Source organism: Meleagris gallopavo, chromosome 17, assembly GCF_905368555.1.
Source record: "Meleagris gallopavo chromosome 17, MGAL_WU_HG_1.1, whole genome shotgun sequence".
In the NCBI taxonomy this organism is placed as follows: domain Eukaryota; kingdom Metazoa; phylum Chordata; class Aves; order Galliformes; family Phasianidae; genus Meleagris; species Meleagris gallopavo.
This window is the reverse complement of record NC_139420.1, coordinates 2605340-2630938: the sequence shown is the minus strand read 5'-3', so window position 1 is coordinate 2630938 and position 25599 is coordinate 2605340. Positions and strand designations below refer to the sequence as shown.

The 25599-nt window shown below is 43.2% G+C and overlaps 2 protein-coding genes and 1 long non-coding RNA gene across 19 annotated transcripts in view; 2 read left to right on the top strand and 1 right to left on the bottom strand.

Annotated features, from left to right (window-relative positions):
* Window positions 1-12089, top strand: part of EP400 (E1A binding protein p400) — a 46816-nt gene extending 34727 nt beyond the window's left edge. For 7 of the 16 annotated variants that reach the window (XM_085238363.1, XM_085238362.1, XM_085238361.1 and 4 more), the window contains 16 exons: window positions 169-342; window positions 582-629; window positions 1644-1780; window positions 2335-2391; window positions 2498-2576; window positions 3133-3333; window positions 4345-4390; window positions 4493-4602; window positions 5176-5377; window positions 5857-6020; window positions 6255-6461; window positions 6763-6958; window positions 7493-7623; window positions 8233-8400; window positions 9127-9204; window positions 10298-12089. In XM_085238363.1, coding sequence (XP_085094489.1) covers window positions 169-342; window positions 582-629; window positions 1644-1780; window positions 2335-2391; window positions 2498-2576; window positions 3133-3333; window positions 4345-4390; window positions 4493-4602; window positions 5176-5377; window positions 5857-6020; window positions 6255-6461; window positions 6763-6958; window positions 7493-7623; window positions 8233-8400; window positions 9127-9204; window positions 10298-10570 — 2271 coding nt within the window. In that variant the 3' untranslated portion in view covers window positions 10571-12089. The remainder of the gene's footprint in view (window positions 1-168; window positions 343-581; window positions 630-1643; window positions 1781-2334; window positions 2392-2497; window positions 2577-3132; window positions 3334-4344; window positions 4391-4492; window positions 4603-5175; window positions 5378-5856; window positions 6021-6254; window positions 6462-6762; window positions 6959-7492; window positions 7624-8232; window positions 8401-9126; window positions 9205-10297) is intronic. The other 9 variants (XM_085238369.1, XM_085238367.1, XM_085238370.1 and 6 more) reach the window with 5 other exon arrangements.
* LOC146543163 (uncharacterized) overlaps window positions 5661-25599 on the bottom strand; it is a 38818-nt gene continuing 18879 nt past the window's right edge. Inside the window, exon 8 of one of the 2 annotated variants that reach the window (XR_014886936.1) lies at window positions 5661-6975. This is a non-coding gene — a long non-coding RNA (uncharacterized LOC146543163). Of the gene's footprint in view, window positions 6976-20678; window positions 25288-25599 lie in introns of those variants that run through there. The other variant, XR_014886937.1, reaches the window with a different exon arrangement.
* On the top strand, window positions 12137-22012 carry NOC4L (nucleolar complex associated 4 homolog). Its single transcript, XM_085238376.1, has 15 exons — window positions 12137-12262; window positions 12342-12462; window positions 12544-12650; window positions 12877-12984; window positions 13395-13544; window positions 14107-14206; window positions 14925-14959; window positions 15060-15110; window positions 15656-15767; window positions 16379-16439; window positions 16979-17089; window positions 18409-18572; window positions 18724-18806; window positions 19688-19801; window positions 20106-22012. Exons 1-15 carry the CDS (start codon window positions 12170-12172, stop codon window positions 20220-20222), a joined length of 1527 nt encoding a protein of 508 aa, XP_085094502.1. The 5' UTR covers window positions 12137-12169; the 3' UTR covers window positions 20223-22012.

The window sequence follows — 25599 nt, the reverse complement described above, 5'->3', positions numbered from 1 at the left end:
CTGCATAGAAAACTTTGCATATTTATTCTCTATGAACACAGGTGAAGTCATGTACTGAGGTCTGAACTATCTGTTCATTCTAATAATGCAGAGGGATGCAGATAAGGGTGGGTGTGGAGGATTGGAATGATTTGTGACCTGAAGCTTTCGTACCTTTATGTATTGTAGGCAGTGAAGCAGCTGTTGGAGCTCCCTTTAAATCTTGCTGTTGTATCGCCAGCACACACTCCCAACTGGGACCTTGTTAGTGATGTTGTTAACTCATGCAGCAGAGTCTATCGCTCACCAAAACAATGCAGAAACAGATACGAAAATGTCATTATCCCAAGGGAAGAAGGAAAGGTGAGTTTATTTAGAGTGATGCGTCTTTACTACGTTAAGTTTGTAGAATATTTTTTCCTTATCTTCGTAAGCACTTTTTTTTGTTAAATGTTTCAACAGTGTAAATAAATAACGTTAAAAGATTATAAAATTATCCTCATCAGGATTTCCACTTATTTTATATGATTTCTTTGAAAAGAAAAAGCACCTGAACAAAATCTTCCACAAAAGATCATCTAACTTTCCTTCTTATTTTACAGCTAATGTACGAAGCTAATCCTAAAAAGAAGACAAAAAGTATTTATAAGGTGTGCATTGGTATTCTTTCAAAATCAAATCTAGACACTGTGGTATTTAGCAGCAATGGAGGTGGGCAGATACTTCATATGAGATCCATATTCAGTGTTACTTGAGTTCTCAAACATCAATTAAAATTCCAAATTTATTTTTCCTTTCTTTGTTGATACAGTGGATTGACACCAGACTTCAGCTTTTGGATTTGCTAGATTAATTTTATCTCATGCAAGAAATCTTTCATTTCACTTTAACTGTAGTAGGCATTTTTCCACCTGACAACCACCATGTAACTTATCCTGATCATTGTTATGGTACTTAAGATGTGTGAGGATGTACTTCATACTGGGGTCTGAGCGGATCACAGACACGTAGGGAGTTTAATGCTTCAAGTGCCTTTTTGTAAATGAGGGTTGTAACACTCCACAGAAACAAAAATGAATTCCATGATCATAAACAACGTCTTCCAAACCATTCTGCAACGTAGTGACAGAACTAGGTAGAGAATCTAGAACTGCTGACTGTAGCCCCATTCTCTGACCATTAAGCAGGTTTGTCCCTGACTGGCAGCTTCTGCTTAGGAGGAGCCAAGAATTAGGATGGCATGCTGTGCTGGATGTTAACATAGCTTTGTTGGGAGAGCAGTGCAGTGATGGTGTTACTCTGACGTGTGCGCTATGCATAACTGTAAACTAATGGGCTCTTGGTTTGAGTACTGAATTAAACTTGCAAAATCTAAACTTAAAGCAAAGATTCTTTTTCAAATTAGTTTGCCATTTTGTATGTCCCCAAGTGCTGATGCCAGTGTGACCGTGAGAACTGCTCCTCGTTTTGCTCTTTCTTTATACATTTCCCATAGAATTTTGTGTAACAGTAAGTTATCAATGACACGAGGCAGAAACCAGTCTGTGATAGATATGTTGGAGTTCGTTTTTAAATAATCTACAAGCTCACCATGTGTTTATACATAGACAAGGTGCTGTGTGGGTGTGTTCACCATTAAAAGTTTGTTTCTTTTCATTTTTTAGACTAAAAACAGTCGCCCACTTCGTACGAATCAGATCTATGCTCAGGATGAAGGTGCCACCCACACGCAGCTTTATACTAACCATTTTGAGATGATGAAAATGATTGCAGGGAAAAGAAGTCCACCTATCAAACCTCTGTGAGTTTAACTGGGATGTTCCAACCTCCCTGTCACCACGTTTCCTGGACACTTTGTTCTAAATTGCTCTCCCAACTGAGAGATTTTTTTCATCTGTTTCAAACTGCTGTTCTGTTTCTCTGTTCTTGCCCTCTTTCCTTGTGTTCTGGCCTGGTATTGGAATGTCTTCACATTTCATGTGGTTAGGGTTAGCTTTTATTCGCTGCATGAATTTGTTCACATACATGATTAAGAGTTTTGTCATTTTTTTTAAGATATCCTTTCTAAACTAGGCCTCCCGTTTACTTGTGTTGCAAACATTCTGATGTCTGTGCTGTTTAGTTTTTTTGTGTGTGTCCAAAAGTTAACAGCAGTAACTTGCATGTACTCATTTATCACTTACTCCACATCTCTTAAAATGTCTGTCTTTATGCAGGCTCCAGTGCTGATGGGAATATCATGAAAACTTCACCAAACCCACAGTGTCACCTACCAAAACATGAAATTAAATGCTCTTTTAAAGTTTTTTTTGTTTTTTTTTCTGTCTTCAGTAATAAAATTTTGCTCAATTTCAGACTTGGCATGAATCCTTTCCAGAAGAATCCAAAGCATGCATCTGTTCTCGCAGAAAGGTGGGCACACTCTGTCTTAAAAGTGCTTCTTTATTTACTTAGAAGAATAAAAATAAAAAAATCAGTAGTTTAACTATTGCATGCTGTGTCTTATCACTGTTTCTAGTGGAATCAACTACGACAAGCCACTTCCTCCAATTCAAGTTGCATCCCTGCGAGCAGAACGTATTGCAAAAGAGAAAAAGGTGCAATCTCCATTTCACTTACATGTATGACTGCTGTAATAAAAAATATAGACAAGAGGAAGCATGAGGAAAATTTGACTTCTGGGAGAAGTTTGCTGCTGTGATAGTTGCAGCAAGTTGTTTATTTAGTAGCGTTTACACAAGGTCCAAAGTGGAACCTTGGGCCTGTATGTGACACTGATACTTCTTGCTCACAAGCAGCATTCTAGAAAACATGTTCTTTTTTTTTTAAATTAAAATCTGGTGAAAACATGAAACTATCTCATTTCATTCTTGATTGTTCTGTTTCCTCCTTTCTTAAACTATTCAGTAGGAAATGCTTGTTCTTGCTTTTAGATGGTAAATTGCTTGTTCTGTTATCTTCTAAGCTGTATAACATTTAGAGTGCAGCTCATAGTTTGAAACTAGTAACAACTTATATGTGTTTACAAGGAAGTCAGACTTGTATGCTGTGTCTGCACATATGTTCTGAACTAATTTTTTTGTTTTGTTTTAAATACATCCATTAATTGATGCACTGGTTTGACAACTGTGAAACTCATGCTTTGTTTCCTAGGCTTTGGCTGAACAGCAGAGGGCACAGCAACAGGCAGGCCCACAGTCTCAGCAGCAGCAAGCCGGCCAGCAGCAAGCTCAGCAGCCAGCTGTCCAGCAAGCACAGGCCCAACCACAGCCACAGGCTCAGGCACAGGTAGTTCAGCAGCCACAGGCAGTAGTGCAGACTGCAGTAACTACTGTGGCCAACACAGCAGTATTGGTAAGAAAGGGAGGACTTGGTGTCTGATGTAGTAACTTCAGTTCTTCTTTTCTGTGTACTACATCTGCGTGCTTTTACTTGCTTTGGGAAGTAAGAATTTTAGGTCAACTTAGTGAAATAAAGGCTATTTTTTTTTTCTTCTTTCTCTTTCTCTCCTGATTGTGCTGGGCACTTTCTCTTTTTTTTTTTTTTTTATTCACTGATTAAAGCGCTTAATATCATTATTGTAATAATAGGCATTAGCATTTTTCCACCTCAGAATGCTGTATTCTTTGTACAGATATCTTGCATTTTCAGTTTAGCATTTAACACTGTTTATCCAAAGAACTCAGAAAAGAGACACTAGCTATAGCAGCTACTCTGTTAAAGTAGGTTAAAAAGCAAAGCTTTGAGTAAATTAATCTTTGCTGGGAAAATGGAATCCTGTATTCTACAGGACCAACAATTAGTTGTATTATTGTAAAGCTTTCATGGCTTCTTTAAATGTAGAATCTGTATTAGTGAATCTGATAACAGGTTGAAAGCTCTTGTTTTAAAGCCAGTCCACTTTATTTACTAATGTGCTCAGGCAGCAGTGATTTTAATACTTGTTGAAGGGCCAGAATAGTACAGCTTTTCCATAGACAGAGAAAAGGCTCTGTCCTGATAACACTGCTCTGTATCTCCTAACAGGTAACCTCTCACAATGTCATGTGTGAGAGGTTACCTGCGTGTGCCAGTGATGATACCTCGCTCCCTTCTGCTGACAAGGATGTAAAATGTCCAGTACTTACCCAACACCTGACTGGTATCCAATTGCTCATTAACATGGCAGAATGCTGACCTACCCAGAAGTTACTGTTGATATGCAGAATCAAAGCAAATTTTACAACTATCTCTGCATTTCATTGTCTCTTTCTTGAGTTGTCATTTCTGGAATACAGCACTGTGTTAAACAGCGTAGCAGTATAAGAGCTATATTCAGTTTTCTTTTATTGTTTTCTAAAGTTATCTCAATTGTCTTCTCAATAGGCAGGCACAATCAAAACAGCAGTCACGGGGACAAGCATACAGACTGGTAAGAAGACTTTATAACTGGGCATTGGTGATGATAGCATGTAAGATTTTCATTCTTTTTTTTGCAATATCATTTTTAATCCTGTTTTTTTTTTGCTTCCAGCTACAGTGAGTGGGAATGTCATAGTGAATACTGTTGCTGGAGTCCCTGCAGCTACCTTTCAGCCCATCAATAAACGTCTGGCTTCACCTGTTATACCTGGCACACTGACTGTGAGTAGATTGCACGCTAGTTGTATCTCTGGCTTCATTTTGGTTGCACATCTGGATCTGTTTCCTGTATTAGCTGTATTAGTGATCAGAAATTCCACTCTTTATTAACTTCACGCAGAGTCTTGTGACCCTGTATCAACTCCTCTCCCTTGGCAAAATACCAGCATAAACCTGGACAGATTATCAGAATAAAGTACCTAAGAGACATTGCTTAATTATGAACTGTTTTTAAAAGTATCATCTTAAGAAATGAGTGATGTCAATATAATTTCCAGCCTCCAATATTTTATGCTTAAATAACTGTGATTTTTATTTTAAGGTTGTAAGACTATAGAAGGTTAAGCAAAAAATGACAGGTAGTAAAATCAAACTTGTGTAGTTGAGGGTTTGGTGATCAGCCTGACAAAGATTTAACCAGATGCCAACTGTGAGATATACTCAAACAGATTTATTAGAAAGGTTTGGATTTTTTTGCTTTTTATGTCAATTTCTAAAACTCTATATCCAGAAAGTTCATAGCTTTATATGAGACACAAAGACTGCAGAGTAATGACTGACTGTGTTCCTCTTCAGACTTCGGGAGGCACTGCAGCTGCACAAGTTGTGCACACCCAGCAGCGGGCGGCAGCACCTGCGGCCTCCACAGAGCTGGTGACCATAGCATCTACCCAGGGGGTCCGTGCAGTGACATCAGTGACAGCATCAGCTGTGGTAACGACAAACTTAACACCTGTGCAGACCCAGACAAGATCACTGGTGACTCAAGTTACACCAGGTAATAATTGTATGCTTAGGGATTGTTTCCTAGTGTTCCTGCAGGATTCCCGAAGTTTGCTTGACCCGAACAGTATTGAAAGTCCGGCTTTGTTGGCTGCACAATTAAACAGTGGTATGATTCCTAACTTGCTGATTATTGGTTCTCAGATTACCTTTTTTTTGTTGGTGAGTATTTCTGCACAAAGTGCTGCAGTAGAGAATTGCTTAGCCCGTAGGGGTTACAGTTAAAAAAAGATTGTTAGCAATCAAGCAGTAAAATACTGAGTATCACAAATATAAACTACTATGAAGAAAGGAGTATATATTTTATTTTTCTTCATTGTGTTTATGCTAATGGGTTGTTGTCTATACTAAGTCTACAGAATGTACAGTAGCAGAACATTCTTTAACCACTTGGCTTCTCAGGTGAAATCAGAGAATTAAATTCAATATTGAGTGTCCTCAGAGCATTTCTTTTTCTTACTTTTCCTTTCGCAGCAACACCAACAGTCCAGCTCTCTGGCAAAACAATCACTCCTGCTCACTTCCAGCTTTTGAGGCAACAGCAGCAGCAGGCTGCTCAGGTGCAGGTTCCTCAGATTCAGGCTCAGGCACAAGCCCAGTCTCCAGCTCAAATAAAAACTGTTGGGAAACTGTCACAGGTTAGTAAGCAAATATTATATTTCAAATATAAGTGCTGCTGACACAGGTCAGGATGTAAAGTACTTACTCTTGCTTACCCACTGGCAACCTGTTGTGTAAAAGAGTTGCTCCTTAGCTCTGTGATCTTAACTAAAGTTTGGCATAGAATGTTACTTCAAAGCTGCAGGTCCATTTCCATTCTTTTTCCTGTAGCCCTATAAAAGATGGGAAATAAAGTGGTGTATTTTTTTCAGGAGCAGCTAATCAAGTTGCAGAAGCAGAAGTTACAGCTTCCTCAGCAACAGGCAGCACAGCAGACACAGCAAGGGGCACAACAGCAAGCAGCACAAGTACAAGTGCAGCAGCAACAGCAAACTCAACAACTCACTGCTGTTACAGCACCTCGTCCTGGCGCAGTCCTCACAGGCACTACTGTGACAAACCTGCAAGTTGCTCGTCTTGTAAGTTGTCTCTGACTTAATTAAAACAGCTGCAGACACCTTGTTCTCACTGCTGGTTTAAATGAACTGGATGTTGGTTATTTGTGCACCTAAGTGCCCTTTGTGTTACTTAGGCTGTATGAAGGACCTCTAACACAAGTAGCTTCAATAGCACTTAACCTACTGACACATCTCTGAAGTGTGTTAGTGTAAAGGAGAAATCATATTCAGAAACATTTACCACTGTCACTTATTAAACACCTGTTATATGAAGCAAATATTATTTTGGCTGGTACAATAATCTTCATTCCTTACTGCTTAGACTCGTGTTCCTGCTTCCCAGCTTCAAGCACAAGGACAAATCCAGGCCCAAACTCCACAAGCAGCACAGGTTGCTTTGGCAAAACCTCCAGTGGTATCCGTTCCAGCTGCTGTCGTGTCATCTGCAGGAGTCACTACGCTCCCCGTTACTGTTGCAGGCATCAGTGTTGCTATTGGGCAGCCACAGAAAGCAGCAGGTATGTCAGTACGTTTCCTGAAATATAACACAGTTTTAAATTCCGCTTCCGTAAAGGTAGGGTGCTCAAGTAGTGTCTTCTGTGGGACTTCAGTAAACTAATGCAATGGAGGCTGAGCTCCAAAAATGAGGTAAGAGAATTGTGCTTACTCCACATCATCTGGAGGTCAGTATTGTTCTTAAGCCAGAAATCTGCATGTGAGTAGGCAAGAGCAAATGTGGTTTTGAAAATAAAGCTGTAGTAATTGCTTCTTTTTAAGTATGAAGCAGATATAGGAGAACTTGTCTTTTGTAACTGTCTCCTGTAGTGCAGACAGAAGTTTTCCTGTAGGAAGTATAATTGTTAGAACACAATTGTAGGTTGCTCACACAACTCTACTGTCAAAATCATGTGTCTTATGAAAATCAGTGGGTCGTTAGTGCTCAAAGCTATGCAGATGTATAAGCCTGCAAAAGCACAATCTGTGTTTGCAAGCTGCTTGGGACAAAGCAGTAAATGAAAACTCACGGTTGTAACTATGTTTATAACTTTTAGGAGGTCAGACTGTAGTTGCCCAGCCACTGCATGTCCAGCAGCTTCTGAAACTCAAGCATCATCAAGCAGCACAGCAACAGAAAGCTATCCAGCCCCAGGTTGCACAGGGTCAAGCTACTGTGCAGCAAAAGGTATCATAGTTTGCCCTTCCTCTGAGTTTCCTGATGTTTCTGTGGTTGTTAAGCTTAAGCTCTGGATTGTGGTGGCACTCCCAGGCATTCAGTTAATATTCCTATGAGTAGGTCTTGGTCTTACACATATCTAGAGAGGACTCTTTGTTAATATGTTTGTGATTTCTCATGCCTCAAATTTAATGCAAGTTAGTTGGTTTTGTCTTCTGTGTTAAGTAACAGAGATTAAGGTTCTTTTTAGTCACTTGTAATACAACCAAGTCTGGGAATTTCTCAAAGACTTTCATTTTTACATTGTAAACTGTGAAAAATACACTTTTCCCTGACATGTCACCATCTCATGGGCTTGGCTGTCATGAGCCACAAACATAGTTACATTAGTGTAGTATTTTGGAAGTGTATTGCCATATGAAGTATGCCTGTGTGGTAAGAGAACCTTTAAAATGATTGAGGATACTTGTATAAATACGTGGAAGTTCTCTCTCCCAGCTCCTTTGGCTATTTTTATTTGAGAGGATTTACTTCAATAATGTAATTAATCTCATTAGCTATGTACCTGTTCTTTGAAATACATGAGTTGTAGTCACTGATGCTTTTTTCCCTCTGTAGATAAATGCTCAACAGGTCACAGTCCAAACCCAACAGCAGACGTCGCAGCAACAAAAAGTAACCTATACTACACAGCCTGCCATTAAAACTCAGTTCTTAACGACCCCAATTTCCCAAACCCAGAAGCCAGGTGGAACACAGCAGGTGCAGGCTCAGATTCAGGTACAGGTAACACCATTCCACGCTTCTAAACACTACTGTGATGGGATAACCCTAAAGGTAACAGGTGTAGTAACACTTCAGCACCTGCTCATATTAGTTCCAGTTACATATTTATTTAACTTTATAATAAGATTAATTGGTGGTGAATATCTGGCCTTTTGGCAGGTCAGAGAAACCAGCTGGAAAGTGTCTTTCCTTTTCAAAAGAAAAACTGTCACTCCTTTTTATTATGGAGTCGTACTGTTCTTATTAAGGACAGTTGTATTTCTTCCTGTTTTCTGGTGCTGCCTCCTGGCCTAATCTCTATCAGCTAACGGGAGCTGATGGTTACCTAATTCTCTCATAACTAGATCAGCCTAACCATGGAAAAGGAAGGGGATGAGGAACTGGAAGCCTTACTCTTTCAAAGCTATATCAAAGATGAATTAGTCCATTAGAATGTCCATGCTTCCTTCAGTGTTATATGTAGTTAAGAGGAAACAATAATTACAATTATAGCTGAAAATTCTACTTTTCCTCTTTTCCTCCTATCTAAGTATGCTATTCTAACATACTCTTCTAAATTTATTTCATTTACAAAGCTGCACTGTCACTGAGAAGGCCAAGATACCAACTTGCAGTAAACACAACTTAGGAAAGGTTTCTTGGTAGCAGTTTTGATAGTATGGTGTGTTGCAGCTATTAGCAGTTTTATTTTGACTAAATCTTTTTTTTATTCTATGGTCACTGAAGGTTGCAAAACTTCCCCAAGTGGTCCAGCAACAGGCTACTGTTGCCAACATTCAACAGATGGTTTCAGTTTCCCAACAGGTAGGTTTGCCTGCAGCACTAGAAACCTGGTCCTACTGAAGGCTGATGTATTTGGAAATATATGTATTTTTCCCTTTGTGTGGTGCGGGTGGGATTTTGGAAGGATGTGACCTTTTCCTTTCTATAAAAACAGGTCACATGAAAACAGGTCAGGTTGCTGTAAATTCTGTAGTCAAAATTCTGGTAGATACAGCAGTGTTTTCTTCATGAATGTAGAAGAGATGAGGAAAATATTTTCTAAAGTTGAAATAAATTTAAATATTAGCTTTTTGTGATGTATAGTCAAATAATTGAACTAATGAATACCATCTGAGTTTGTTATACAAAAACTGGGAGTTAAATTCCAGTTCATACAGCTGTTTGAAGTGCTTAATAGAAGTCAGAGTGCCGTGGTGTCTGTTCTAAATGTGGCGTGGTAACAGATTGGGAGCAGAGGAAGAGGACAGACAGTTCTGTCTCCCTTCCCTTTATTTAACACTGATTAGAACAACTTTCAGATCATTAGCAACAGGCCTACTTACACTGCTGATTGCTTCATCCTCTGTCCAATATTAAACATTCCTGCCAGTCATTCTCAGAAATCTAACCTGTCAGCTCTTAATCTGACAAAGTTTGAAGTGCAGTGTTTTAGTGTGAGATAAAATCTGTGGTTGTTTATGTTAAAATGATGATGAAGTGTTGTAAGGTGGCTGGTCACCACCTCAGATGTGAGGCTGCAAGGGCAAAGTAAGCAGCAGGGAGCAGGAGCCTCGCTGGTCAATGCGCATTGAGTTATTCCCTGTAGAGCACTTGGATAACTTTTCAAGGTACATAAGGACTGCCTTTCTTATCTATCCATTGTGTTCTTCCACGTACCTTCTGCAAAGAATCTAGGAGCATGTTGTTTAACCTGCACTGAGCAGGTCTGTGTTACAGGCGTCCTGTTTCTTGGTTATTGTTTGTAAGAAAAGGCGACAGAACATTTTCTTACCAAAACCACAGTGCCAGTATTGCTTCCAGTCCTTCTTTGTCTAAGATGCTCATCATTCAAGACAGCAAAGACCTTCCGCAGAGCAGGAATCTAATGGTTGCCTTGTCCTCCTGTCTTGTCTAGGTACAAGCTCAACCCCAGACAGTGACCCTGTCTCAGACCACAGCAAGTCAGCAGCAGGTTCAGGTGATTCCTGCAACAACCGCTACTGCTCAAGTTGTGCAGCAGAAACTGATACAGCAGCAAGTTGTGACTACAGCATCACCCCAGATTCAGGCTCCAGGCGTACAGAATCCAGCCCAGACACCAGCAACATCTGAAGCCCAGAACCAGCAAGCAAAGGTCCAAATGAGGACACCTACTGTCAGATTAAAGGCGCCTACTAAACCAAGTTGAACTAATGGTTAAATGCAATAACAGGGAAGTGCAGTGTTTCTTGTTTGCTAAGCCAAGTGAGAAGCAGCTACTCCAAACATCCAAATGAAGTCAAACCACCTCTTTTTTTTTTTTTTAAACTTTTAACAGAAGGACTTTGCAACACTTCAGCCTGTTCAGTCTGTTAGCAGCTCTGCAGCATTCAGAATCTGTTCTGGGTGCATTCTGCTGCTGTTCTCTGTGCTGATTCAAACCTGATAAATCAAACATTACTTAAATCTAAGTTATGTGCAGCTTTACAAAAGTAAATGGGTGAAATGCCATAAATGTCAGTAACATCCATCTGTGTTAGCATACCACAAGCTGCCAGTGGGACCATGCAGTTCTTTGCTAGAGTTGGGATGTGCTCTCAGTATCCATGCTGAAGCTGTTCAGAGAACCTCCTGTGGTTAACACAAAGTATCTTACATCTCAGTGAAAGCTGCATGTTGTTCTAGCTTCAGGTAGATACCTCTGGAAGGTCTAACTTACATTTGAAGTGCTCCCTGAAAAGCTTAGCCAGTAAATGTGAAAACCTGTAAGTATATGTAATTAAAGGAAAAAAAAAAAAGGTTCATTCTCCATTTTTGTAAGCCTTTTACAATGTTTGTTAGTAGTTTTGTGTACAGTTTACTGCAGCACCCTCCCTGTGTGCTCGTTCTCATACTTCACTTTAAGATAATGGATATTTTAGGCATGAACTGAGTAAATACTGTGTGATGTGTATTAAAGTGTAGCCTTTTTTTTGTATATGTTCAGTAGGTTCAGCCAAACAAAGGCTCTGCAGCTGTTTGTCCCATGGATCAAATGGAACCGCTTGGTTTTTGTTCTGCTCTTGCAACATGTTGAAATGTTCTGTACTTTCTACTCAGCTTTTAGTTTGGGGGGGATGGGGTGGAGAAGAGGGAATGGTGACAACTGTGTAAAGATTGAGATCTAACTTTTGTACTATTCTTTTATAAAGCTAATGATGAATGTATCTTCAGGTGGGTATTTTGGATGTGAATGGAGCACGGCCTCTTTCTCCAAATCAGTTTGCCTTATTGTTATGAAGAAAGCAAGAAGCTGCACAGAACTGTGGGCATTTCTTTACCTTTCTGGCATAAACAGAAAAACTTTGCAAACAGCACTGCGTGAGGAATCAGAAAACTCCTGCTGGCTTAAATGGATTTATCTTCCTTTGGCCGTCGTGCTGTGCAACGTGTACAACTAGACAAAGTTACGCTATTCCTGTTTAAAGTTATTTTTTCATTGTGATCTTTTTACTCTTCGGAGCAGAGCCTGTTTCGAGGCGGGGCGCTGCCGTGTGTGACCTGCGCTGCTGCCCCTGCGCACCGCCGCCCGCTGAGCACCGCGTTACCGCGGCCCGGCCCCGCGCTGCAGCTCTGCCCGCTGTTCCTTCGCTATCGGACGTCTCCGGCCGTTTGTAGCCGCCCCAGCGGCGTCGCGAGGAATCGCGATGTATCCCACCTGAAGGTGTAATAAAGTGTACATTTTGTAACCCGCCCTCGTCCTGCTCGTCGTTCCCCCGCCCACCCCGCTGCGTTCCGGCCCCGCTCTGGGCGGAGCTCCGCACGCAGCATGGCGCGGCCCGCGCTCGCCGCCAGCCTGGAGGCCGTGCTGGGCGACCGCGGCAACGGCAACCGCGTCTTTGAGATCCTGGAGCTGCTGGCGGTGCGGGGCGCGGCGGGGAGGGCGGGGAGCGGGGCGCGGGGCGGCACCGGGCGTCGCTCACGGTCCCGATCGTCCCCAGGCCGAGGATGAGGAGGACGTGCTGTGCGCCGCGCGGGCGTGCCGCCGGCTGTTCGCCACGCTGCTGCGGCGGGGAGAGCTGATGGGCGGCAGCCTGCCTGCGGAGGAGGACGTGCTGAGCGGTGAGAGGGGAGGGCGGGCGTGGGGCCGGGGCCGGGAATCGCCCGGGGTGGGAGCGTCAGCGCCGCGCCTTTCCCTCCCAGGGAACAGCAGCGCTGAGGATAAATACAAAGCATGGATGAGGCACCGCTACAACGACTGCGTGGAGTGCTTGTCCGAGCTGCTGGGCCACGACTCCTTCCGGGTGAAGGTGAGCTGCGGGCTATGTTGGGGTACGGGTCTGTGCGGTAGAAGCAGTTGCCGCTCGGTGCGGGATGCCGCGGGGCTTCTGGGGCTCTAACGCCCTTCTGCTGTCGGCGATGGCATCCACGTGGCTCGTGGAAGAGATTGGTTCTTCCTGCGCTGAGCAGCTCCTGTGGGCCCGAGCACCGCTGCACCCCTCGAGGCCGGGGCTTTTTCTAATCTGTGTTTTAAAGGAATCGTCGCTCTGCACCCTCATGAAGTTCGTGGAGTTGGAGGCAGAATGCCCTTTGGTCGCAGAGCAGTGGAAGGGCAGCATCGCTTTTCCTCACCATCTTCTGAAGGTGAGCTGCAGAGCTGAGGTTTCAGGCAAGGAGGGTGGGGGGAAGAAGAGTGATGTGGGCTCCAGAGGTGGATGCGCCTGTGGGGTGCTGCCCTCGATGGGTGGTGGTGTGGGAGCAGCTGCATTGTGTGGGGCCTGGCTGGATTCTTGTATTTCTGAAGTATCAGCTCTGATTTTGGGGGGGAGATAAGAGGGAAGCTGCTGCCCCTGGCTCAGCCGCTGCATCGTTTCTAAGTTACGGTGTCTGTAATGTGAGGGATTTGGGTTGGAAGCACCCGTCACAGCAGCTGGTGAGCACTGCAGGCAGGACACAGCTCTGCTCACCAGACAGGGGTTGCCCTCAGCCTTTTCAGCTGTCTGCTCCAGTACAGCAAGAAACTGACTTGTTTTTCATTACCGTTCTCTTGCTAGGTGGTTGTTAACGGCTTAATTCCCATACACGAAGATGCTTCCCTGCTGATCTCTCGCTTCCAAGAATACATGGAGTTTGATGACGTTCGGTACTTCGTCATGAAGGCGGTCACTGAGAGCATTGGACAAGTGATGCAAAAGACGAAAGAGGTAATGCTGAGTTGGGCTGCTGGGATGGGTCTGGATGAATTAATTGTTGCTCTGAAGCACACACCTTGGTTGTGAAGTGGGGAGGAACTACTGATACGTGGAATGACTTTAGAAGCAGGAGTAATAAGTGCACCCATTTGAAGTCTTTTTTTTGTTTGTAGTATACGTTAATTATGTGTAAGACTGAAAGCAGTCTGGGGATAGTTCAAGATGTATGTTGTTGATTAGAACCTCGCAGTCAGAGCTCTTGCTTCTGTTTTGCCCAGATATGTAGCTTGAGGGTATAAAGGTTTAATTCTCTTTGGTGTGTGTGGGAAGGGTCTTTCTTCTTTCATTGGATCTACCTGTTCTGTTAATTCAGAATCAGTTCAGATGTAAGTTTTGTGAGTGATGCTCCAGGACAAGGCAGCGATGGAGAAGCAGCATGCAGTACAGCCATCAGAGCTTTTCTTTCCTACATACGTTCAGTGGTTGGGAAATAGGGGACTGTGGAAGCCCAGTGTGACTTCCCTCTGCGTGGACCTCACTTCATGCTTGATCCTCTGCTTTTTGTCTGTTACAGAGGCCGCTGCCATTTTACCAGCAGAACGTATTTTCCCTCATTTCATCCATTAACATGCCGAACAAAGAGCGTGACATGGTCAAATTTATGGTGAAGCAAGGTTAGTAAACTCCACGCGATGAACTGTACGTGAAGAGGAAAATCACATCTCTGATTTTTATTGCGTAAAAGCTTTGTCAGAGTTTGCTAACGAAAAATTGTGCTTCTGTGAGCACAGTGATTCTGAGCAGCATTACAAAATCCACATAACACGCTCGCAGTCAGGTCTGTCACAGCTTTTTATCAATACAAAGAACCTATAGCAAATTTTTTAGAGACCTGGGTTTGGGGAACGCTGCCTTTTCCTTGTGCTCCTGGTCTCAGCTTAACAGCTAGGAAAGGAGTGCTCCTCACACAGCGAGAAGGTGGCTGCTGGAGGCAACAGGGATGTTTCTGAGTTGGAATGCTTTTAACTGAATTCTGATGTGTCCCAACCCATTTGGTAGAGGGAAATCTCAGACATGGAACTTTAACATCTCATAGGAACATTTATGATCTTTGCTCTGCTTAATTCATAAGCTTCTCTCTCACTGCATTTTGTTAGGCTGCAGCGTGGGAAGAAAAGTGCCGTTTACTTTCAGTGTGTCCAATTAAGCTTAAGTTTGACTAATATAATGCAAATTTCTTTGCGTTTGCTCCTTTATCAGAGTGGGTTTGCATTCTTTAAGTTTTATGTGGGTATTTGTAATAACTGGGGTCATTTCGAAGGACTAAATAAAACAAGTCATTATTTTTAACATCTATTTCAAGTTCCATCTCCCTTTTACCTTTCTTCTCAGATAAGCGGGAGGAATGGAAGGTGTCGAAGCTGCAGGTAACTGTTCATTTGGTGCTTCAGAGTTCAATTTTCTACTGAAAATAGAACTTCATCTCCACCTGTGTATTTATCTCACTATTTGCAATTCTGTTTTAAGACACACAAGCAGGCGTTTGAAAGAATGTGGCTCACTTTTCTGAAGTACCAGGTGAGTGGTACTTCTGTCACTGATCCAGATTGCTTTCCTTAAAGGCTGTTGCTAATCCTTAGAGGCTGCGGCCATCCTTTGCATGGTGCTCCTGGTAGGACCCCTCTGTGCTTCTGCTATTAGATGAGATCAGCCCAGACACCATCTCTGCTGGATTGTTCTCCTGGCAAAGGAACGTTACCTCATTTATGGTCTTTTTCTTCTTACTCTCAGCCTTTTTCTCCACCTTAAACAAGCCTGCCCATGAGTTATCTGCAGCGTAACAACTCATGTTTCTGAGCTGAATGTTCCCGAGCCTTTTGCTAGTGACCTTCCTACTGCTTTTCCTTCTGAGCTGTGATGATGCTTTTAGCTGAGCACCCACTTCTTAGAATGAACACAGTTGTCAGGTGCCACTTCTGTGCTCTCCTATTTGTTGCTGTGAACCGTTCTGTTTTGTCCTGGCGTGTTCCCTTTTGCTTGCGTTGTCTTTTTGAGCCATATGTTGCTGTTGCTCTTGGAGTTCTTATTTTGGTGATTTGACTGTATTGCTTTGTGCTTCACAGCTACCCAGTGGCCTTTACAAAAAAGTTCTTGTTATTTTGCATGACTCCATCCTGCCTCATATGAACGAGCCCACTCTCATGATAGACTTCTTGACAGTGGCCTATGGAGTAGGTGAGTAAAAACAGGCTTTTTTAGCCTTTGTGTGGCTCTGCAGCACAATACATACATAGTTAGGAGGGCTGCTGGATGTAACACCACAGCTTTGGGTGGGATGAAGCTAAGGGACTGGGGTGAATTCTGTTGTCCCCAATAGTGAGATGCGTTTACCTGCATCTGTCAATGTTTGCTGGTTGTTGTATGTTAGGAAGATTATATTTTTGAATTTGGAAAGAGTTGAATACTGGAATGATTTCTTTTCGACACAGTTCAGGCATCACTGCTGATTGCCAAGCTGTACTCAGAAACAAGATGTGCAGTTTCCTTCAGAAATGGCCTTTCTGAGGAGGTTTTCTTTCCCACTGTAGCTTTCTTGGGAAATTAAAGCAGAATGTTTGTGTCTGTCTGTCTGTTCTTCTAAACTACAGTTTAATCTATGCAAGTAACCTGTGATCCTCAGGAAGGTTTTGGCTAAGCTTCTGTCACCTTACAGCCATCACACTGCCTCTACTTACAGATACTGTTGGTTTTGTGCTACTTCCAAGAAGGTTTAATAATGAAACAGGTCATAGCAGATCATTTTATCTATCGATCTATTGTATTGATAGGTTCCTGCTTTCTTACAGGTGGAGCAATTAGTCTTCTAGCCTTAAATGGATTATTTATTCTGATTCATCAGCATAATCTGTAAGTAAAAGGAGTATGTTGTTTAAAGGGACATGGCTGTCTGCATTTACATCTTCATGTAAACAGAACTGAAAAGAATTCTCTGCATCTTCAGGCTTTGGCTGTGAGGAAGCCAAGCTCTGCCCAAGAAGCTGAGCTGTTTGGATGCTGAGCTGTTCTGATAGTTTGGCCTTTTTTTCAGCTGAGCCTAAATACCCTCTTCTCCAGACTGTTCAGCTCTTGGAAATCAATTTCCATTGATCTGATGGTGTAGCAGAACTGTAGTCTTTGGATCCTGTGCCATTTGCAGTCAGTGGATGTGTTTTCACATCTCCAGGACAGCTGGACAATGCACAAACCATAAGTTCACTTTACAGCTTGATTTCAAGTGGTGGCTGTGAAGACAAACCAAAGAAAGCTCAACAGCCACCCACAGCACAGCAGCAGTCTGGGGTGGTTTATGAGGAACACACAGAGGCATTTATAGACGCAGTGTGGTCCTGCTGTACGTCATTAATGAGTGAAGGATGTTGTCTTTTTCCTTTCTGCCTTTTCAATAGGGAATACCCTGACTTTTACAAAAAGCTGTACAGCCTTCTGGACCCTTCTATATATCATGTGAAGTACCGAGCCCGCTTCTTCCATTTGGCTGATCTGTTTTTGTCTTCATCGTAAGTAGAACCTCTATTATATACATACATACATTTTGCTCCTACTTTCCTGTTGGCCAGAATCCGTTCTTGAACAGACTCCCATGTCTGGATTTAATGTATTCAGAGTGCCTGCTGAATTAAATTTGTTTTCTGATTGAGAAAACTGAATTCAAGAGTGTTACTGCAGTGCTGTGTGATTCTTCATGTGATGTTTTTGGAGATGCACCACACATCTGTCTGGTTTCAGAGAGTAAAAATGCAGTTCATTATCTGAATTTGATCGGCAAATCATTATGGATGTATCTTGATCTGTATTCCAGTTTGGCTGAAAGTGATGATTTTTCTCCCTGTCTTTATGAATATGGAAAAGGAACATTTGCAGGCTTTTTATAGACGCAGTATCATAAATCTGTTGAGAAATTGATGACCTTTTTGCAGACACGTAATATTGAAATATAAAGCATTTGACGCTCTGTCTCGATGCTGTCATCATGCCCAGGGAAGAAACTAGATATGCAGCTGGTCATATAGTTGCCATCATATGTTGTAAAATAAACCAAGAATAATGCTCAGCACATGATATTTAATATCATCCCCCTTGTATTCATAGTGTTCTCCGGAGAGAGTAACAAGACGTGGCAGATGGTTGTACCTTGGGGTGGCTTTGCTGAGCCTTGCAGGTGTAGTGAGCCCTAAGGCTGGAGGCTGAGTGGCTGAAAATTGTCATCTTTCATCCCAGCTCTGCTGACCTGAAGAACGTGCCTACATGAGCTGATTGCTGTTAAAAATTTGCATTTCTACCATAAAAGAGAACTATTCTGCACATTTACGTTCCAGCAGCTTTATGTTCCCATTACCAGCTGCACTGCTTGCTCTAGTCCTGGAAGTATTATGTAAATTTAACACCATGGCACATGTATTAATTAAACCCAGAGAACTACATTAGAAAAATATAATTAAGGTTGCCTGGCCAAGCACTCAGAAGTTTATAAAATGACTGAATAAAGACAGCAGTGTGAATGACCATGTACAAGAGCTGTGCTTGGCTACAGCAAGTGTTTGGAGTAGTGCCATGAGTCTGGGTTGAATCACAAACCGATCTGAGATTATTCATGCGCTGAATGGAAATGCCCCCAAATTTGTTCCAGACAGCACACAAGACCCTTTGTAACTGCTTGAAATCATGATTCTTTGCTGTATAGTTCCATTTCGCTTCACAGTCCAAAAAAGCTGAAGAATCCCACTGGTCCTCAACCTGACATGCTGTCTGAGTTGATGAGTGTGTTGGTTCACTTGCTGCAACTCCGACATGCTGGTTTCTTCTTCCTTCCCCATAGTCACTTGCCAGCATACCTGGTGGCAGCATTCATAAAGCGCCTGTCCCGGCTGGCCCTCACTGCTCCTCCCGAGGCTCTGCTCATGGTCATTCCTTTCATTTGTAATCTCTTTCGGAGGCACCCGGCCTGCAAAGTGCTGATGCACAGACCGAATGGGCCACAAGGTAAGAGGGAAAGGGGGGACTTCTGTGTTACACCTTTAGGCATCATAAAGAGCAGGATCCCTGGAGAGATCCCGGCCCCAGTTGGTTCCCTGGGTTCCCTTTGGCATTATGGACATCACAGGAGGTATTAGCTCTGTATCTCTTTCCCTAGATTTGTCAGAAGATCCATATATCATGGAGCAGGAGGAGCCATCTGAGAGCAGGGCTTTGGAGAGCTCTGTCTGGGAGATTCAGGTATGTCATCTAACAAGGAACATCTGTGTATGGTACAGCCTTCTCCCACCCTTGCTGCTTTCATGACACAGCTTAGCAGTCAGCAGTACCACTTCCCTGAACCTGCTGACACACGTCTTACAAATGGGATGAATTTCTGGCTACTTTTTTACTTCACATCCTTTTCCATCCTTAGTGTAAGAGGCAAAGGATTTTACACACATGACAACTAGTGCCTGCTAATTAGTAGGAGTCCTGTGACCATGCAGCTGAAAAGTGGGCTGTGAATAGCTGAAACAGAGTAAATAGTGGCAAATGTCTGAGGCGTTTTATTTGCTTTGGAGGGGAGAGAAGAGCAAGATGAGCACTGGTGGAAACTGAGTAGATAAGTCAACCTGTAGAAATGACTTTTAAAATGCTGGAGAAGATTGCAGTGTTCACTTTTAACCTGGAACATTTGTAGGATGGTGTACGAAGGCTGAAATTAGTTACATTACTCCTGGTGACTCTAAAACCTTAGAGGCAGGATTATCACATTCCATTTAAATGCTGCAAGGATTTTGTGCAAGGTGGGTGTTGCTGGAGAGCAAGAGCTCAGATGCAGCATCAGGGCTCTGGGAAGTAGCAGAATTGAGGTGTGCACTGTAGTAGCTATGGCCAGTGGAGGAATCCGTCCGTCTTGGGCTGAATGTGAACCTGGTGAAAGGATGCTTTAATATGTTTCAAGCATGGCTAAAATCTGTATTTCTTGAAACTGCGTAGTAACACAGTACAGCAGACTTGCCTCTTTTGCCAGAATTAATGTTCATGACCAAGAGGTTTATTAGTTTGTTCCCTGTGTGGGAAGCCAGATGGATGTGTGTTACCTTGTGCTCATTAGACCTTCTCTCTTTATCTTGCAGTCTCTACAAAACCATTATCACCCAGATGTGGCCCACGCAGCTGCTATCCTCAAACAGTCACTGTCTGAAATAGAGGATGACATATCGGGGCTCTTGGAGCTCTCAGCTTCTGAGGTAGTGTTGCTGTGCTTTTGTGAATGATTCTAACAAGAGGAAAGGAGACTGCTTCCTGAATGTACTAGCCATGTCCTGGTCATCAGCCTTGCTGCTGAGGAAGGAGCTAGGCAGACTTTTGGTTACCTACAGCCAGGGAAAAGGGGAAGATGTCAGTTAAATGGTGGAGCATTTGGCAGCAGTAGTGGCAGGCTTGTATTTAAAAGGTTTACTGTTGTATCTTTTATGATGTTAGAGTGAGCATTGGTATCAGCCATGGTAAAGGGCTTATACTGAATTTTGTCAATATTTTCTCTTTTTGTAGCTTTTTGATAAAGAAATAAAGAAAACATCTGCTAATGTGCCGCTGGAGTTTGAGCAAGTACGAGGTTTGTTTGGGAAGAAAAATGATATCTTTGCAGAACACTTTGCTTTAGATTGATGCAGTCTCTTAAAAACACATCTGCACAGCACACGGATCTTAAGGACCTGCACAAAACTCACATGTTTTGCTGGACATTTCTGCCTTTGAAGTATCTCTAAGCGGTGAAAGCTGGACTGTCTTTGAAAGGAGCGGCCTTCTTCAGTGACTTTTCCAGTATCTATGTATGGACTTTCTTTCGTTGTTCCTTGTGTCCCATGCTTACTTACTGCTGCCTGGTGTTTTGGAGGGGTTTCCACTCAGAGTAATGTTTTCTGGACTTGTTCACTGTTGGGATCCTGGCCCTTTTCTCAGGTGCTGGCTGAGATCAGCGACTGCACTGACAGTGCCTTGCTGCCACTCAGAGGGTCTGAGGGGAGGGTGGTCTTGCTTCTGTGTCTCAGATGTGTTCGTTTCATACAAGAGCCAGCAACCATTTTTTAGTGAGTGACCTCAATAGGTAAACATCATATTCTAATTATACATTTTTTTTAAATATTTACTTTTAAACTCCCTTCAGAGAGATGATTTAGCTTCTGTACAGTGGTCTTAACATGCCCATGTTGCTACACGGAAAGCTTAGGTTTGTCAAAAAGTATCTCTCAGATGATGCTCAGTAATCCCATGTATGACGTGTTGCTAATGTTCCTTCATGTATGTTCATCTCATGCTGTAATGTTTCTTAATTCAAAATAGTCATGAGCTTTGGAAATGAGCATAATCATGGTGACTGTGTAGGGCGGCCAACTGATGTGCAGTAGAAAGTAGTTTAATCCTTGATTTTTTGCTTCAGAATGATAAGCAGCTTAATGTAGTTTTGTTCACAACCTGCAGGCATTGCAGAAGCTGTGGCCAGTGTGTATGCAGGTGCTAATTAAGTTTTAACTATCCCACTGATATTAGAATGGCTTTGTTAATTTGGATTTTTCATACGGTTCCAGAAGTCATGCAGAAATTCCTTCTGATAGTGTTTTCCAAGGTATTAAGTGCTCTGCCTTGGTTTGAGGTAAACTTGTTAAGAATGCAAATGAACTCACTCAGGACCGTTTTTGTAATTATTTTCACTGACTTATTGTTATCTCATTAGGCTTCAACTCTGCTTTGAAGTCATGTTTTGTGGAGGGTAAAAATCCAGTCCAGAGGCCAAGAAAGCTCGTTTCTGGCAGACAAATCTGTTTAAATCAGGAAAATCTGTAGCTGTCTTAGGCACACTGTGTTATGTTTTCTTCATCCAGTTGTCTTCTTGCTTTCTAAACAACAGACATGTCCTCAGTGCAGAGAGCTCTGCCTCTTTTCTTCTGGTACTTTTTAACTCTGGTGAGATGTTTTCAGGGCTTTTTTTTTCTTCCTTTTTTTTTTTTTTTTTTAAAGAATCTGAAAAAGTTCTTGTGAAAAAGCACGGCATTCTCCTCCATGGCCAGCCTGCCTTCCCATTTAGTGTGATAGGAAGACAGATTAGCTGAGATGATAACTTGCAATTTGAGATTATCTCAGCTCAGGTTCACCTAATCTGTTTCAGCTTTAAAATGTGTCTCCTTATATCTATGTTTTGTTTCTGTGTTTATTACATATCTAAAAGTGCTCTTACTCTGCAGAAATGCGGCTCAAGTAACTACATTTAAAGGACATGCATATACGCGTGTATCATCATTTATATGAAATGGTGTACCACAGAAATATGTGTACGTTGAATACCTTTCTCTGAATCTTTCTGTTCTGTTGAAATTACTGATGGACAATATCACTGACACTATGGGAGTGCTGGGATTCTTTTTTAATACATGAATATTAAACTGTTTGGGCAGCGGGCAGTCAGTCTCATGGTATGGAAAATGTGGGAGTTTTCTTGGGTTCTTGTATCTGGAAGAAGGGGTTAAGCTCTTTCTCAGTGGAGTTGACAGCCTAAACCCTGGATGGCCTTTACACAAGTCCAAAGACTTCATCCCCAGTCTCTGATGCTGCACATCCTCAAGCAATGTCCTTAAACCTCCTTGGAGAAGAGAGCTGTAAGCCTCTGCTTGTCCTTGGGAAAACATTCCACCTGGTCTTTCAGCAAGCTTTTATCTTTAAACATTTACCCTCTTCCCCTCAATAGGAGGTATCAGGATAAAAAAAATCAGCAGTTATAAATATTGAAAGTTTCATCTGCACAGAGTGAACAACCCTTATCAGGCTGCACACCCGCTGCTGCTGTGCTCTACAGGTCTCCACGGACTGCAGATTACAGATGCTTTAATCATAGCGTGTATTAACTGGAAGGCCAGACTGAAGTACCAGGCACAGAGCAGAGAAGCCACTCCTGTTATTATTTGATTGTTATCAGATGTAGGGAGGGAGAGCTGTTGTGTTTTGTTTTTGTTGTTATTTCAATGAGCAGAAAGTGTGGTTTTACAAAAACCTTGACGTAGCCTGCCTCCCTGACCTGTTACTGCCTTATTCCCCCACCAGAGGACAGTGATAAGGTCTCTAGTTTGCAGTGGACTGCCCTTGGTTCTTTCTCTGAGCTTTCATTCATTTAAAAGCTGCTTAAAGTCATCGTAGCCCAAAGGTAAAAGGTGACACTGCTCATCAGGAGCATGATGAGATTTATCATGTGAGTTTAAGGTCCAGGTGACCATGGTGTGTGTGTTAATCAGCTTAGACTTTTAAGAGGTTCACTGGGGGATAGAGGGAAGTGACTGTAAACAGATGGAAAAGTGCAAATGCAGCTGGAGATTGGTGCAGGCTTGCTCTGAATACAGGGCTGTGTACCCGGGCAGTCAGTGCTCACCTGTCCTCTTCCAGCACAGTGGAACATAAGAAGGCTCTGCTGTAGGCTGCCTGTGGCCTCCTAAGAAATTAGATCTGCCTGTAAAATAGCATTCGGACATCCCTGGTGGGTATTTGGAAGTGTCCAACAGGAATCCCTGCCCATCTTAGCCAAATGGGAGTCCTCCTCTGCTCTGTGGAGCTCTGGGTGGGCTGGAGGGCTAGTGGCTGCTGCTCCTCTCAGTGCACAGGGGCTGGACAGTCTGCTGATAAACCCTGCTTTAGCTTCAAGAGGGCCAGACCCACAGGCTCACAAGTACTCAGCCAACCAGTAAGGAGTGCTTGCCTTGATGACTAGTTGCTATTAGCATTAAGGTGGTCTCCTAGTGCTGTAGTGCACTGCACTTTTGAAAAATGAATGAGCTCTTGTGCAGTTTATAGCCCTGCTCAGATAAAGGAGGACTACCAGACATCAGTTTGACTGACACCAGCCTTCTCCAGCACTATCACAATCATTCATTACTGAAATCTTCTGGACTTAGGGATTTTCTGCTATTAATAAGCCAAGTGTCTATCTGGGTGTAGTTTATGAAGGAACTTTTAGGTCTGTAACTAAAAGGAACTGCTTTTCTGTAGTTCTGTAGCCTTGTCCCTGGTCTTGAAAAGGAGAGAGAACCACAACTCTTAGAGCCAGAACAGAGAAACAGCTGAGGGAAACTTCTCTTCAGAGCTGCTCAACGGAGATGTGGTTAGTGCACGGCTTCAGAGGTAACTGCCTTGCTTCCCCGTGGTTTCTAAGCTACCATCCTGTATGCACAAGAGAGGAGCAGAAACTGAGCTGTTTGGGAGCACCAGCTGCTCAGCTTGGTGTCTCTGACCCTTCTGCTTGGGGATATGCTTTGGGATATTGGTCAGGCACTGGCACCACACTGTGACCCAGCGAGTTCACCCCGTCCTTATAGCTGGAGCATCTGTCAGAGATGAGCACTGGCTCTTCACAGGCTGCCGTGCCAAATTCCTGAGAAATAAACCCTCTCAATCAGGGTGTTGTTGTTGACAGTGCACTTATGGAGCATGCGAGTGTCGGCTCCATCCCAGCAGAGTTAAACCCTGCAAGATCCCTGCCCTGCTGGTGTCCCCATTTTGTTGATAAACGAACAGAGAAAACCTTATCAAAATGAACAGACTGCAGCCCTGTTAACGTAGCTCCACTTGTGCTGAAGATAATTGATGCTTTAATAACCCGACACATTATCCAGATTGTGGCTGGAGTGCATATGTGAGGAGAGGCATCAATCACAGGTAGTTGTATTTAACTTTTATCAAATGTTTAGGTGGGTGGCAAGGTGCATCCCTGTGCTGCTCTCAGGGAGAGAGCGTTGGGCTCTGAGATAGCAACTGAATGAATCATCACCTGCCTTTTGCCTGTATCAATTTCCTGCAGACTGGGAGAGCGAGGATTTACGTTTCAATTATTGAAGCAGGACACAGGAGATGCCATGTGCTGCTGTGCTGGAAACAGACTTGATGATGAAAACTGCAGTTCCCACTTGGGGAGCATTTGGTCTCATGGTCTAGTAGTGATGAAGAGCCAGGTCTGTACCTGTTGATGCAATATGTGACCCACCTGCCAGCCCGTGGGCAGGCAATGGGGATGGCTGCTGGTTATGCAGCATGGGGCCTCGTGGAGTGGCTGCCATTAGCTCTGTTTGGCTGGATCCAAGGGCCGGTGTATGCTGATCTTGTGTTTGATATATCAGTTTGATATCTGACATTTCCATGGGGTGGCTCCAAGTCTCACTGAGGCCAACAGGAGCTGAAATGGATCTGCAGACAGATCCCCTGCCGGTGCATCCTTTCCCAGAGCCTGGTGTCCTGCACTTGGTGCATCATGTGTGAAGCAGTAGTGGGCAGCTTTGAGAAACAGTGCTCTCCCATGGAGCTTTTTCCTTATTAAGATGATTCCTGAAGCATCCTGCCTGGCTAAAATGCTTCCTTTTCCTCTGTCTGGCTGAAGGCTTGGTTTCTCAAAGATATTTAGTAAATGAGCTTCTGTGTTCTTTCAGGAGCTAAGTATAAATAATGATGAGAACTTTTATTCTATTGCAGCACGTCCACAGATTTACGGCTTGGTTTTAAGAAAAACTCTTTATTTCATGCTTTTGAAATAAATTTCATATTTTCATACAGCAGGGATCGTTTGCCCAGCAAAAATCCTCTCTAATTTCTGTGCCAAAGAGCGGGAGGCTGCAGCTCCAGGTCCTCCTTCTTGGGGGTGCTGCTGTCATTGGTAACTTATGCTTGAGGCTGTAGTCCTGGCTGTCTGTTGCGGTGTAACCTGCAGAGAGCGAGACGTGGTGGGGAAGAGGATGAGCTGATCCTCAGCAGCCAGCATGCCTGCTCTGCTGGGAGCCTCCTGCATGGCTCTCCCTGTAGCACCGTCACCCCAGAGAGCAGCTGCAAGGCTGGCTCCTGCCTGCACCCTGTGCTCATTCCTTGTTTCAATGGAGCTGCTGCCCTTCATGCTCTGTGCAATCGTGGCAGCAGACAATTGCCATTCAGTAGTTTTATCTGCTGCCAGTCTCTTATCTCCTTGTTACAAGGCTGTAGAAAAATCTGCTTTTTGAACCAGCGGCATGCATGGTCATGG